This window comes from Coprinopsis cinerea (genome assembly GCF_000182895.1).
Source record: "Coprinopsis cinerea okayama7#130 chromosome 1 map unlocalized cont3.1, whole genome shotgun sequence".
Classification (NCBI taxonomy): domain Eukaryota; kingdom Fungi; phylum Basidiomycota; class Agaricomycetes; order Agaricales; family Psathyrellaceae; genus Coprinopsis; species Coprinopsis cinerea.
The window spans coordinates 424,468-436,863 of NW_003307544.1; the positions used below are offsets into that span (position 1 = coordinate 424,468).

Below are 12,396 nucleotides of genomic sequence, written 5' to 3' on the forward strand. Positions count from 1 at the left end.
ACCTAAAGGCGAAGACCCAGAAATTGGCAAGGAAGGTTTCGTCCTCGTTTTCACGGTCACCTACACCCTCGAGCACGCCATCAGTGTATACCCCTCGTTTTGGGCCTATGTCATCGCCGGCATTCTTCAGCTCACCAATGGCTGTGTCCCCTTTGGTTCCCCAATCACCCATCTCTGTCGCGATGGCTAGCCCTGTTCTGGAGAACCCAAACGTCCTGGAGCCCCAAACCTCGCCAAAACGTCGATGGAGAACTACAGTCGAAGACGTACCAGAGGAGGATGAGGAGGGTGTAGTCCAGGAGGAAGGAATTGAGCTGACAGAGGGAATTTTTGAGATGCCGGAAGACCATGAACCTGGAGTTGGAGAAGAGGACGAGTTTTGGGGCCTTCCCCAGGGATCTGAATCTGAAGAATCTCTCGGTTTGGGGTATAGCTCTGATGAGGAGTACAACAACTATGATGATGACGAGGAATTCAACCGACTATGGGCTGCAGCTATCGCACAGGGTGAAGTCCTCTTATTTCTACAACGTAACTATCACTAATGTCTTGTTCAGGTGGTATGACTCTTACCGCGGAAGATAGCTCTGTCCTGAGAGCAGTGATGTTCAAACTTCGTCACTGTCTCTCAGATCGAGCATTCAGTGAGCTTCCCTGGGTCTTCCCGGACCAAGTTGGCCTTACGACGCTCAAGAATAGCAAGGCACAGCTCCGCTTTATGTGCGACTTCAAGCCGGAGTCCTACGATTGCTGTATCAATGTCTGCGTTCTCTATGTTGACGACTATGCCGACCTCACCAACTGTCCAAATCCAAAATGCGGCCATCCTCGATACGACAGCAACGGCCGCCCCTACAAGATGTTTACTTACGTTCCCGCCATCCCTCGCCTTGTTGCACTCGCTGCCAACCCTGAAGTCGAGAAGCTAATGGGCTACCGAGCACAATTCTTCTCCCCAGACCCACGCGACGAGCCAAATACGCGAAAACCGAAGATGACCGATATCTTCGACGGCACCAACTACCGGCGGCTGGTGAAGAAAAAGGTTGTCGTGGACAAAGTCCAGTATGCACATCGATTCTTCGAACAGGAGACCGATATTGCACTTGGATTTTCCACTGACGGCTTTTGTCCTTTCCGTCGCCGGAAGAAGACATGCTGGCCGCTTCTTCTATTCAACTACAACCTCCCCCCTGAAATACGGTTTCACGCAAGGTGGGCTTTGTGCATCGGGGTTATCCCTGGACCAAACAAGCCCTGGGACAGCAATTCATTCCTTCGCCCGTACGTCAACGAAATGAAGAAGCTCGCTGTTGGTGTTCCTGCCTTCTCCTCTAAATCCAACTCGAATTTCAGCCTTCGCGGCTTCCCCATTGACGGTTTTGGAGATATCCCAGCAATTTCCATGATCCTCTGTCTCAAGGGTCATAACGGAAAATGTCCGTGCCGTGACTGCAAGATACAGGGAATTCGCGATACAGCCGCTAAATCAACCACTCATTATGTTCCCCTCGCACGCTTTGCACCCGACCCACCTTATGATCCCAATAACCTTCCGCGTCGAACCCACGCCCAATTCATTGCTGATGGGAAGGCCGCACAGGACCCCTTGGTATCCGCTGCTGAGCGAGAGCGTCGTGCAAAAGCGTCCGGCATCAAAGGTCTCACTGTCTTGTCCGAAATACCCTCCTACTTCTTTCCTGATTCCTTTCCATTCGACTTTATGCATCTGATTTGGGAAAACTTGATCAAGAACCTTGTCTCGTTTTGGACTGGCAAGTTCAAGGACTTGGACCATGACAACCAGGACTATGTTATCGACCGCAGTGTGTGGGATGCGATAGCCAAGGCAGGGTCCGAAGCAGGTTCAACCATTCCCAACGCCTACGCCGCCCGTCCCAAGGACATCACAAATGAACGCTTCGCCACCACCGCCGACACCTGGTCGTTTTGGACGCTATTCTTGGCGCCAGTTTACCTCCGCCGCCAGTTCAAGAACAAGGAATATTACGACCACTTTGTCCGACTTGTCAAGATCATCAATCTCTGCCTTCAGTTTGAGTATACACGTAAGGACGTCGAGGCTATCCGTGAAGGGTTTATCGATTGGGTCCTAGATTATGAGCGGTACGTCAACAATAATTATTTGCTTGGAATTATATCTCATTCCCCATAACAGTTTATACTTCCAGTACGAGTTAGATCGGCTACCAGCATGCCCAACAACCATCCACTCCCTCCTTCATATTGCCGATGGCATCGAAGCCAATGGACCAGTCTGGGCATACTGGGCATTCGCCATGGAGCGGTATTGTGGACGACTTCGCCCGTGGATCAAGAGTCGACGACACCCATGGAAAAACCTTGACAACAACATTGTTTTGGCTGCGCAAGCGGACCAAATCCTTCACAACTACAACCTCCACAGTGTCTTCAACCCGAGTCCCGACAAAGAAAACATACGCGACTTTCACATTCCCAATGCGTTTTGCAAGTCTCTCATTTTCCAACGCGACATACGCTCATATTTATCCTTCTAGATTCCGACTGGTACATGCTCTCATCCCCTCGCGTCAAGAACCCTGAAATCGATCCCGGAACTGAACGCAAGCTTGCTGCCGCCTTATCAACCCGATATACTCCAACCGGTCGGTCTGCTATCCCCTTGAGAACGATCCGCAAGCACTTCAAGACAAAGAACACTCAGTTGTTTGGACGTATCAAGATGCTACAGGGAGGAGATACCATCCGCGCTGCTCGTCTGTGCAAGACGACAGCAACGGACAGCAGAGAAGCCTCCTTTGTCAGGGTATGCAATGTCTGCAATCTTGAGGAATCGCCATTCTGATCATCATCCATTAGTATGAGCTCGTTGTGGACCAGAATGCGGCCATACCCTATGATAAAGCCGACGAAGACCTTGTCCTGAAGACTCATTATGGCGAGATCCAGCAAATATTCGTCATCAAGATGCCTCGGTGCAAGGACCTGCGCATCAAAGAGGACGAAGTTGTCGTCCTCGCCGAGATCCAGCCATGCAACACCGATCCGGATGAGATTGACCTCGCAACATGCAGGTCACGGCCAGGGAAACTCAAAGGGCTGGACATTCATATCTATCCTGGCATGAAATCCGGGACCGAAATCGTTGATCTCACCACAGTTATGGCCCTCGTTGGACGGTTCAAGTGGGAAGGCATGTGGGTTCTTATTGATCGTAGTGGGAACGTGAACCGCCCAGAGCTTGTGCACGACCAATTACTGTAATCTTGTCAACTTCGCAACTTAGAGTACGCATAATAATATCTATTTGCGTGTAGGGAGCTCGTGGTGTTCCATAAATTGCTCGAGTAGGTGGGTTCAAGGTCTCGTTTGGGTTTGTTTGCTCCAGCCTGGCCCTGATGATGCCCGCTGCGCGCGAGTCGACCACATCTTTCCCAACAACCACCACATTCCCTAACACCAATCTCCCACCCCCTACTGTCTTTTCTGAAAACCGAGTGCTCCCTATAGTGCGTTTGTGCAATCTCACTTGGCGATGTCGAAGCGACCCTTCAGCGAGATCCAGAACGTTGCGAACCCACAACCTCATCGGTCCCGCCGGTTACAAGATCTCTTTGGCCCTTTGGACGAGCCTACAGTTTATACACGTACTGACTGGGACTCGAAGGAGCTGCACTATCACCTTGACCAAAAGAAGAAATACCAGAGGCTCCAGGTGCGTCTGCTGAGTGAGATTTCTCATACCATACACTTAGCCTGGCTCTCTTGAATACCAGCGTCGTTCCGAGTCAGAACCCCCGCTGCCGGATAGCCAACTCCCTGATCCACATTGGGATCCTCAAGCACCATTTACTTGGCCTGTTGTTCCGCGAACCCCTCGAGTCCCAACTCCTCTTTCTCAACCTGCACTTTCACCTTCGCCGCCCGTCCACCAAAAGTCGGATTCCAACCTTGAATCACAGCTACTCGACCATCCACCTCTACTATCATCACCTTACGCGTCACACCGCTTCCTCTCTGTTGGGCCGGCATCTTATCGCAACCGTGACAATGACGGATCCGTAGTTGACCAGAAGCCATCCCAGTTCGAAATCACCCACTCGTGGCGAGACCCAGCGTTTCGCCAAACTCTCAACATCCTCAACAGAACTCACCCCTCCGACGCATGTCCCTTCTGCGTACCCGTTGGACACGAGAGCTTTGCCAGCCTTTTCAGAGACCCTGCAGCGAAGATTTGTGACTACCATCGCCGAAAGGCTGTATGGGAGGTACAGATGAACCTCCTCCGCCTCGGCCCTCTCATCACCCACGCGACGAATCATCGGGATGCGCTCATCGAGGAGCGAGAATCGTACCATCAGCTACTGGAGCAACTGGAGCACGCTAAGCCTGGTCGTAACTAGATTACCTTTCCCTCTTTTGTCACCTTCATTTGTTTTGTAGGCCCTCTATCACCCTGCATGGACACCCTTTAGCCTAGCCATTGAAATCATTCTTGATTTGTAGTAAAAACATCGCATTTAGCATCTATAATACCTTGTTCTCCCTTGCTTTGACCCCACCTCAATAAGTCGCTTGAAGTATGCGGCCCGCGCATACTTTCTACCCTCACCTCCTGGGGCCGAAAAATGCCCGCTACAAAGTATACGTATGTGCTTTCGAGCAATTTGACATCTTTTTTTAACGATGGAAAGGATACGTGAAACGGATCACAATTCGATGTATGCGTGAACCTTGGTGCTTTGTATCCGGCGAGGAGTCCATAGTGCACGCGGCTGATAACCAACATGCTTCTTCGGATGGGGCGGGGTTCCACTCTGTACTGTCCGTAGATGCTGAGGCCGACGCTGGCTGTGACCCCAGTCGTATCGTTGCCTTATGGAGTGCTTCTAAAGACTTTGGGGCGACATCTGCTCGGTACGAGTGTCTCGTCACCAGGCGCAAAGGAATGACCTCTAACTTGGTGTCACAGGCTGGCTGTCGCTGTCATACCCCAGAACGATCTTCTGAAGGCAGCATTGTCATCCCTCTCCTTTTCTTTTCGCATATCTTCTTTGGCCGACTGCTTTTTCTCTACCTTCCTTTCGGCGAAGTCATCCTATCTTCCCAAACCTTCATCTGGTGAGCCATAGCCTTTAATCTCATGGTTCCGGGACAGAAGCCTTACTAAATATAGGCTCAGAAGAAAAGTCGTTGGTCGACGTCTATTTGATAGAAAACTCGGCCAGGTTGCGGAACGCAAAACGACATCTCAGCGATTGGTGCCTTTCCAAGAATATCCAAGTTCTTGACTCCAATTTTGGTGCGCATTGAGAATTGGATTATGTCCGAGCCTATAATTAACAACCTTACACCTGTAGGAAACTCACTCATGATCAATCTAGGATCCTTTGTATACTCTTCTCTTGCTGATATGGACGACGTCGTATGCAGGACCCGGGAAGAGGAATTCGAGAAGCATCTTTTTACTCACCGCGTCACCCTTCAAAACGGTCGCCCAGGCAGCTTTCCTTTCCCTGGATGGTATCGTATCACATTCTCGCGCAGTCGTGAATACATGGAAGCGGCACTGGCAAGATTGGATGTCGCGTTAACAACTTGGCTGGAAGCTACGCGACGACATTGACAGGACATGCACAACTTGAACAGTATAACAAAGTGTTCAATTCTCCAATGCCACATATTGTATCTCTCTCAAGCCCTATCCTTCGCCCAAGCATAGAGAATTTCGTTGAATTCCAGGGGTTTCTCCAAGAATGATGCATGTCCCGCTTCATCAATGAGCTTGCTTGTGAACAACGACTCGTCCCATTTGGCCTAAAAGGATGCTAGTCAGCAACATTATGGCCCAGAAGCTTCATCTTTTGAGAAACATACTCTGATATAATCTATGAAATCGAGGCTGTTCATGCCATCTTGTCGCCCGAAGATGACTAGCTTCGGTACCTTCTTCGAGGCTTCGTTCATATAGCAATCCCAGTTCTTCTTACGCTTGAAGATCCATGCGCGAGTACTAGTTGCAGTCTCAGTTAGCATACCCCTCAAGCGCAGAGTCCACTCCCTCGACAGTGGCCTTCCTCATTGAAAGGAACCAATCAGCGGATGGCGATGTCTCTGGAAACAGGTCACTCACCGATAAGTAAGCGACTGAATGAATAATCCATACGCTTGATGCATCTTAGTGGCATCGCTGTTATCGGTAAAACCGGGGAAAGGAGGATGAGTGAAGAAACGGTGAGACTCCTCACTACAGGCCGCAATGAGTCCACTTCATGGTCGTAGCATAGGAACAGGCGACTTACGGAGGTCCCGTCAGCCCATCAGCGACGACAATACCACGGATATTATCACAGCCATAAACACTCATGTAGTCTCCAGGAATCAGAGCGCCATACGACCAACTGACAAACAGAGGCCTCTCGACCGAAAACGCTTTCAGGACGGCCGCAACATCACTTGCTTGTCTGTCATTGTTGAATGGCCCTTCGACATCTTCCCCGGGCTAGATGGATGAAGATTCAGTATCTGTGTCCTTGACTTTCTCGATTACCTACAGTCTCGCTCAAACCATGTCCTCGTAAATCAAACCGAATTTGATAGAAATGTTGACTCAAACGGGGATCGAAGAATTGGTTGTCCCACTAGGCAGGAGCGTTTCTATATTTAGAAGTAAAATAGGGGCTGGATCCATAGCTACTCACCACGCCGGACGAGGTCGAATTCTGTCCGTTCTGTCAGCGAAGGATCGCATGCTCTGCCGGTGTAACTCACCCCGTGTATGTAGACTATCGCTGGATGCTCGGGATTGCCAATAGCTTCGGCGTATATTTTAACGCCATCGATCAGCGACGGGATTGTCTTACTGATGACAGATGGGGAGGCGGCAGGGGAGGTTGAGCTCATGGGTTTTCGAAACAGATTACGTAGAAGTGAAGTGAGTATATCCATTCTCAAGTGAAATGACGCTGTTATATGGTAGCTTTTAGCCGCCCAGCAACCAACGGCTTAAGAGTATCAGGAACTTCCTGACATCTGCTAGCTCAAAGCTAAAGATACGAATTTAGCCGTAAGTGGGAGAAGCAGAGGAGGCCTTCTCGGATGACTGTTGGTTGATACTGCATCGCACTTATTTCTCCGAGATGTTGAGTAATCACTCATCTCGGCGAAGGAGGGGTGGGACGAGGGGAGATGAGACCTCACAACCTCCACATTGGCATGGGTTTGAATGAATCCAAAAAGACTTCCGCTTCCCATCTCTGCAGCACTAGATTCGCCTCATGGCGCACAGTGAAAGAGGCAACCGCATCCGAATTGCTTCCAGACGCGAAACTCGGGCGTGGCAAACCACAATGTACAACAATGATAAGGTGGCTATCACCGCGAGGATGACCTCTGTATAGGTCGAGGGCTAGGACTCTAATCAGAGATAAGTCGAAAGTGACTTGACCTGATGATCATTGACCAAGGAACACAAGAAGTTAATCAAAGTATTCTTTACTCGGTTCCAGGGGAGTGTATATGGATTGTCGACATTTCTAAAATGGAAGATTTCCTATTCCGAACCAAGGGTGAGAACCCAAGATGACGCATCAGTGCAGATGAAAGAGAAGCAACATGGAAGCCAATATACCAACAGAGTAGACGACCCAGAGAATATTCCTCCAACTGAGTAGCCATCTCATCAGCTGGAGTTCACCGTTACTCAGATGACGAACCAACTTTGTCTGCGGGTAGTCGGCGGTTGGCCGCAGGTGGCACCGTCGCTGAGTTCAGCTGAAACACTTATAAGTCAAAAACGAGTAACCAGACTCACACAGGAATGCATTCACGAGCTATGAGCAGATTGTATGGATGGGAAATGATACTTGTCGAAATGAGGCCTTGATTGTGATAGAGGGCCCCATCCTGAAAGTACTAAAGGGGCTGGATAATTGAAATGTCATGACAGCAAAAATCGCGATCATTCGTCCTTCACTCGCCTCTTGCGTACCTTACTACGATGGCAAACCCGACCACTCTAGACGCCGTCCTCCTCTCCCGTGTATTCTCCACTCCAGACCATAGAGTTTTCTTCCGCCCCTTACAGAACACTGTCGACACTGAAATCGAGCCCATCACATACGCCATATTTGACGCGCATGTGAGCCGTTTGGCGAGCGCATGGGCTCGTCTCACCAAGGAGGTGGAGGTGCCTGTCACCAAGATTCCAAACGGCGATGACATGGTCCACGGCGACAATACACCCGCGAGTCATGGAGCCAGTGACGTCCAGACGCCCTCCTCCGACTCGGTCCCTTTGATCACGCCCAGGTCAATCGTGGGCGTCTACCTCCCTTCTGGCTACACGTTATGTGTCGTGATCTTCGCCCTCATCCGCCTCGGTGCTATTCCCTTCTGCCTCTCGCCGAGGAACTCGGACGAGGCTTTGAGGCATTTGATCACCAAGGGGAATGTGTCCGCTGTCATTGCTGCCAATGACGCGGACGAGGGCTTGGCCGACAGGATGCGCTCGGTGCTCAAGGAAGGTAGCCTGGATGTACGGGTTATCGACGTGGAAAGGAAAGATGTTCAAGACATACCCAGGGGACCTTACCCTTCTTATCCACCGCTTCCCCATGGTACAGTCAGAGGGCGAGACATTGCCCTTCAGCAACATGTAGGTTCTCGTCCACACGAACATGACGAACCGCGCTGAGACTTTGACCAGACTTCAGGCTCTACAGCGTTCCCGAAGCCCGTACCCTTGTCCCATGAGCTCTTGCTCAGAGCCCTCCAAGGCGGGACCTGGTGGGTCGAAGGGCTCAGCTCGCAATCGAACATCGTCACCGGCCAGCCTCCTATGTTCCATGTCAGTACAATTGTACATATTCCACAGGTTCGCAGCTGACCTCAGCATAGATGTTCGGTTTGCTCGGTGGTTTGCTGGGTCCAATCTACCGAGGCCACACCTTCGCGATCCCACCACTCCCCGTCGACGATGCGCTTGCAGGAGGGTTGGTACCCTCTCCCCGCACCCTGTACGAGTACGCCAAAAAGGTCAACGCCGTCGAGATCTTCGGCGTCACCAGCGCGATCGTTGGCGTCGCTCGCCTGGGTTCCAAATCGGGTGGCTTCGAAGCTGGAGCGGAGGGAATCGAGTACATGAAAACCCTCCAACGTGTGGTCGTCGGAGGCGCGCCCATTCCTCGCGATAACGGCGACTGGATCGTGTCGCAAGGTGTCCACCTCATCGAAGGCGTTGGGAGTACGGAAGGCGGATCTCTGGTACGTTTCATCCGTAATTTCCTTTGCGCACACAACTGACATCTCTTAAAGATGCACTCCAACCGCCCACGCGGAGACCCGAACTGGCAAGCCATGCGTGTCTGCTGGAACGTCGCACACGAAATGCGTCCCTTCGGGCTCGCACCGGGAACCGACATCCCCCTGTACGAGCTCATTTTGCATTCGACAAAGGAATGGGGACAGTTCCCAGGTGCAGACCCCGAGACTGGCAAATACAACACGCGCGATCTTTTCCAAGAGTGGCCGCACCCCGGGAGTGGTCGCTATAGGCACTATGGAAGGAGTGATGATGTGTTACTTCTCAGCAGTGGACAGAGCTGGAACCCGCGACCTATGGAATTGAAGATCGAAGGAGTGAGTTAACATGACCAACGAGAGGAAACTAGACTGACCTACCTTCATTAGTCTCCTGCTGTCCGCCACGCTGTAGTATTCGGCCATGCGAAGCCATATCTTGGTGCCCTCATCGAGCCCAAGGATACCACTGCGATCGACAAAGACGGCATCTGGGCTGCCATCGAGGAAGCCAACGCCATCGCTCCCAGCAACGCCCGCATCGCCAAAAGGAACGTTATCCTCCGAACGGACGAGGGTGTGGCCTACCTGGATCGCGAGAATCCCAAGGGTGAAACCAACGCGTCCAAGGTGGTCAAGAAAATCCCCATTGCAGACAAAGGCACCCCCTTGCGACCGAAAACCTATGCCCTGTTCAAGGAAGAGATCGACGCTGTTTACGACGGCGTGGTTTGAATGGGGGCTGACCGAAGATAAAGACCTGTATTTCTAGTATTTATTAGACAGTGTATCCATACGAGTCGCAGTTTGATCTTGCCAGTGTATGAAGTTACTTTCCAATACCAAGTTACCATGACCGCAATAGCAGCTTAAATTCAGGGACGCGAGAAAATAATCACTCGGTTGGCACAGGTGCAAATAACGGGTCCGCCGCTTCTTCTCGCGGCAATCCAGACATTCATTCATCACAGGTTGAGCTGCGATCTATTGGAAGTATTCAGTATATAGATACAATGTCGTCATTAAAAAAGCACCGTCAGAAAGAAGAAAAAGCTGTTGAACCCGATGAACGTGTAAAAGAAGAACTGTAGTGATGGTATATTGGTCATGAAAAGATGCGAGCAAAGTCAATGAAGATGCAAAGCAAAAAGGAAAGACGTAGTCCATTAGTCCGAGGCATTGAGGTTCTCGGGGATATCACCTAGGCGCTGGCCAACCTTGACCTTCTGTCCGGCGGAGATGGTGAACTCAAAGTCGCTGGGTGCTTCGAAGACGAGGACGATGGTGCTTCCGAGGCAGAAGCCGCCCATTTCCTCAGCGTAGGTCAGGGGCTGACCGCGGAGGATGGGCGACGCCGCCGAGTAGACAGCCTCGCTGTAGGTTCCAGGGGGTGGTCGGCGGCCTCGGACGTTGGTTCGCAGAGCCTATCAAACAGTCAGCGGGTGGTCATCATCGCAATCGAAGCGGCAACATACCTGATCAAAGTTGACCTTGATACTACCAACATTGGTTGCACCGACGGGAACCATGCTGAAGAAACCATACTTCCATCGTCCGAGGAGAGCAACACGCTCGTTCAAAACGAACAAGTTTTCCAACCGCTTAGCCATCCACGGTGATACCGAGAACAAATCGCCAACAAAGTGACGCCTCTTCTCAACGACCCAGGCGGTAGGGCTGTGGAATCGGTGGTAATCTCCAGGGGCGAGGTAGATGACGGAGAAGAAGAGCGAGTTGCCGGGGCGGACAGTCCTGGACCCCAAACTGTTCTTCCGCTGGAGAGCCGATTTGACACCCATATCGCGAGCAACCTCAGCATCGTGGGCCATCGTGTTCTGCTCAGGGTCTACCACCGAAGCATCGACCTGCTGTCCGAACTTTGTCGGAACAGGGTGATGAGGGTGGTTGTGGCCGGCATGTTCATCAACAGCTCCGTTGGGCGGTGTCGAAGGCGATGACGAGTTCCCACCAATGAGCTGGTCAAGGGTATACTCGATGCCGTTAACAATGGCAAACTCCTGGTCATCAACGATGGACATGTCACGGTTGTGCTCAGCCATAGACACAGGGCTCCCCGGACGCTCTACACCCAGCAAGGCGTCGAGGTGGTATGTGATCCCCTTGACCTGTTCTACCCGCATGCACTCGTGGTCGATGGTACCGAAATGCAATATGGTGCCATCCGCCGGGCTGACAAGAATTGCTTTATCGACTGGCCGTGCCCCATCCTTCAACTTCCGGTAGAAAAAGGCACCAAGACTTGGGTATGACGTTAAATCCGCAGGCTCTATTTCGTCGAGGTTGCATCCGAAGGCGTAGGCGTAGAACTTGTATCCGTAAGGGCGGAACCAGACCGGCAATTCTAGAGAGTTGACATAGCCCCAAAGTCGCGACATATTCCTGAGCGGGAGAGCACCCATGACATGGACCTGACGTCTTGTTCAGCAGTCGAAACAGGGAAGAGAACGGTGCAAGGACTTACGTGCCAAGGCCCCTTGAGTTTGATGATTTCCCTGCCATCCTCGTCGAGCTCGACCTCCTTTCCAGCCCTCTTCACCTTGCGACGATACTGGATCGCCACCAAAAGCAGAGCTCCAACCGCCAGCGGTATAGGGTACCACTTTGTCGGGGTCTCAGTCCATGCGCTGATGACCTTGCCTGAGAACAAAAAACCTGTCAGCTCATCGTCGTCCCTGTCCCGCTGGCACCAAAACCTACGATACAATGGCAAGTTCCCCGTCGCCCCAGCTCCCAAATTCGTTCCATCTCCCGTGCTCTTCGTCGAATAAGCCCGCTTGAGACCGCTGTTCTTGACTTTGCGCAGCAGGGCGGTGGTCTTGTTGGTGCTATGAACCCAACATCTTGCTACCACCGACGTCGCCGATCCACACGAGGCGTTGATTACTCTTGAAGCAGCATAAAGAGGTTTCTTGCCTGTCGTTATAATATTCTTCCTCGAAAAAAGCATGGGATCCGGGCGAGTCGTCAGAAACCTTGCATGGGCTAGGTGGTGGTTAGGAAGAAAGCCGCACGAGGCGCCTTTTGTCCCTGAAACTGATTTGGCGACAACCGGGGTTATTCGTCTTCGAAGCA

General features: G+C 51.6%; 5 protein-coding genes across 5 annotated transcripts; 3 read left to right on the forward strand and 2 right to left on the reverse strand.

Moving 5' to 3' along the window:
- Positions 1-3,538: 3,538 nt before the first annotated feature.
- CC1G_02867 (hypothetical protein) lies at positions 3,539-4,406 on the forward strand (the record flags this gene model as incomplete). Its single annotated transcript, XM_001828234.1, has 2 exons — positions 3,539-3,718; positions 3,759-4,406. 2 exons carry the CDS (start codon positions 3,539-3,541, stop codon positions 4,404-4,406), a joined length of 828 nt encoding a protein of 275 aa, XP_001828286.1.
- Positions 4,407-4,726: 320 nt separating this feature from the next.
- Positions 4,727-5,316, forward strand: CC1G_02868 (hypothetical protein; the record flags this gene model as incomplete). The annotated part of the gene is made up of 3 exons (XM_001828235.1): positions 4,727-4,920; positions 4,976-5,124; positions 5,180-5,316. 3 exons carry the CDS (start codon positions 4,727-4,729, stop codon positions 5,314-5,316), a joined length of 480 nt encoding a protein of 159 aa, XP_001828287.1.
- A 381-nt stretch (positions 5,317-5,697) lies between these two features.
- On the reverse strand, positions 5,698-6,906 carry CC1G_02869 (hypothetical protein; the record flags this gene model as incomplete). Its single annotated transcript, XM_001828236.1, has 7 exons — positions 5,698-5,820; positions 5,881-6,016; positions 6,137-6,250; positions 6,306-6,505; positions 6,558-6,644; positions 6,705-6,725; positions 6,775-6,906. 7 exons carry the CDS (start codon positions 6,904-6,906, stop codon positions 5,698-5,700), a joined length of 813 nt encoding a protein of 270 aa, XP_001828288.1.
- Positions 6,907-8,002: 1,096 nt separating this feature from the next.
- On the forward strand, positions 8,003-10,038 carry CC1G_02870 (hypothetical protein; the record flags this gene model as incomplete). The annotated part of the gene is made up of 5 exons (XM_001828237.1): positions 8,003-8,659; positions 8,711-8,851; positions 8,902-9,267; positions 9,319-9,642; positions 9,694-10,038. 5 exons carry the CDS (start codon positions 8,003-8,005, stop codon positions 10,036-10,038), a joined length of 1,833 nt encoding a protein of 610 aa, XP_001828289.1.
- A 431-nt stretch (positions 10,039-10,469) lies between these two features.
- CC1G_02871 (phosphatidylserine decarboxylase 1) lies at positions 10,470-12,271 on the reverse strand (the record flags this gene model as incomplete). Its single annotated transcript, XM_001828238.1, has 4 exons — positions 10,470-10,727; positions 10,779-11,732; positions 11,786-11,961; positions 12,022-12,271. The coding sequence occupies 4 exons, from the start codon at positions 12,269-12,271 to the stop codon at positions 10,470-10,472; spliced, it is 1,638 nt and encodes a 545-aa protein (XP_001828290.1).
- Between the last annotated feature and the right edge of the window lie 125 nt (positions 12,272-12,396).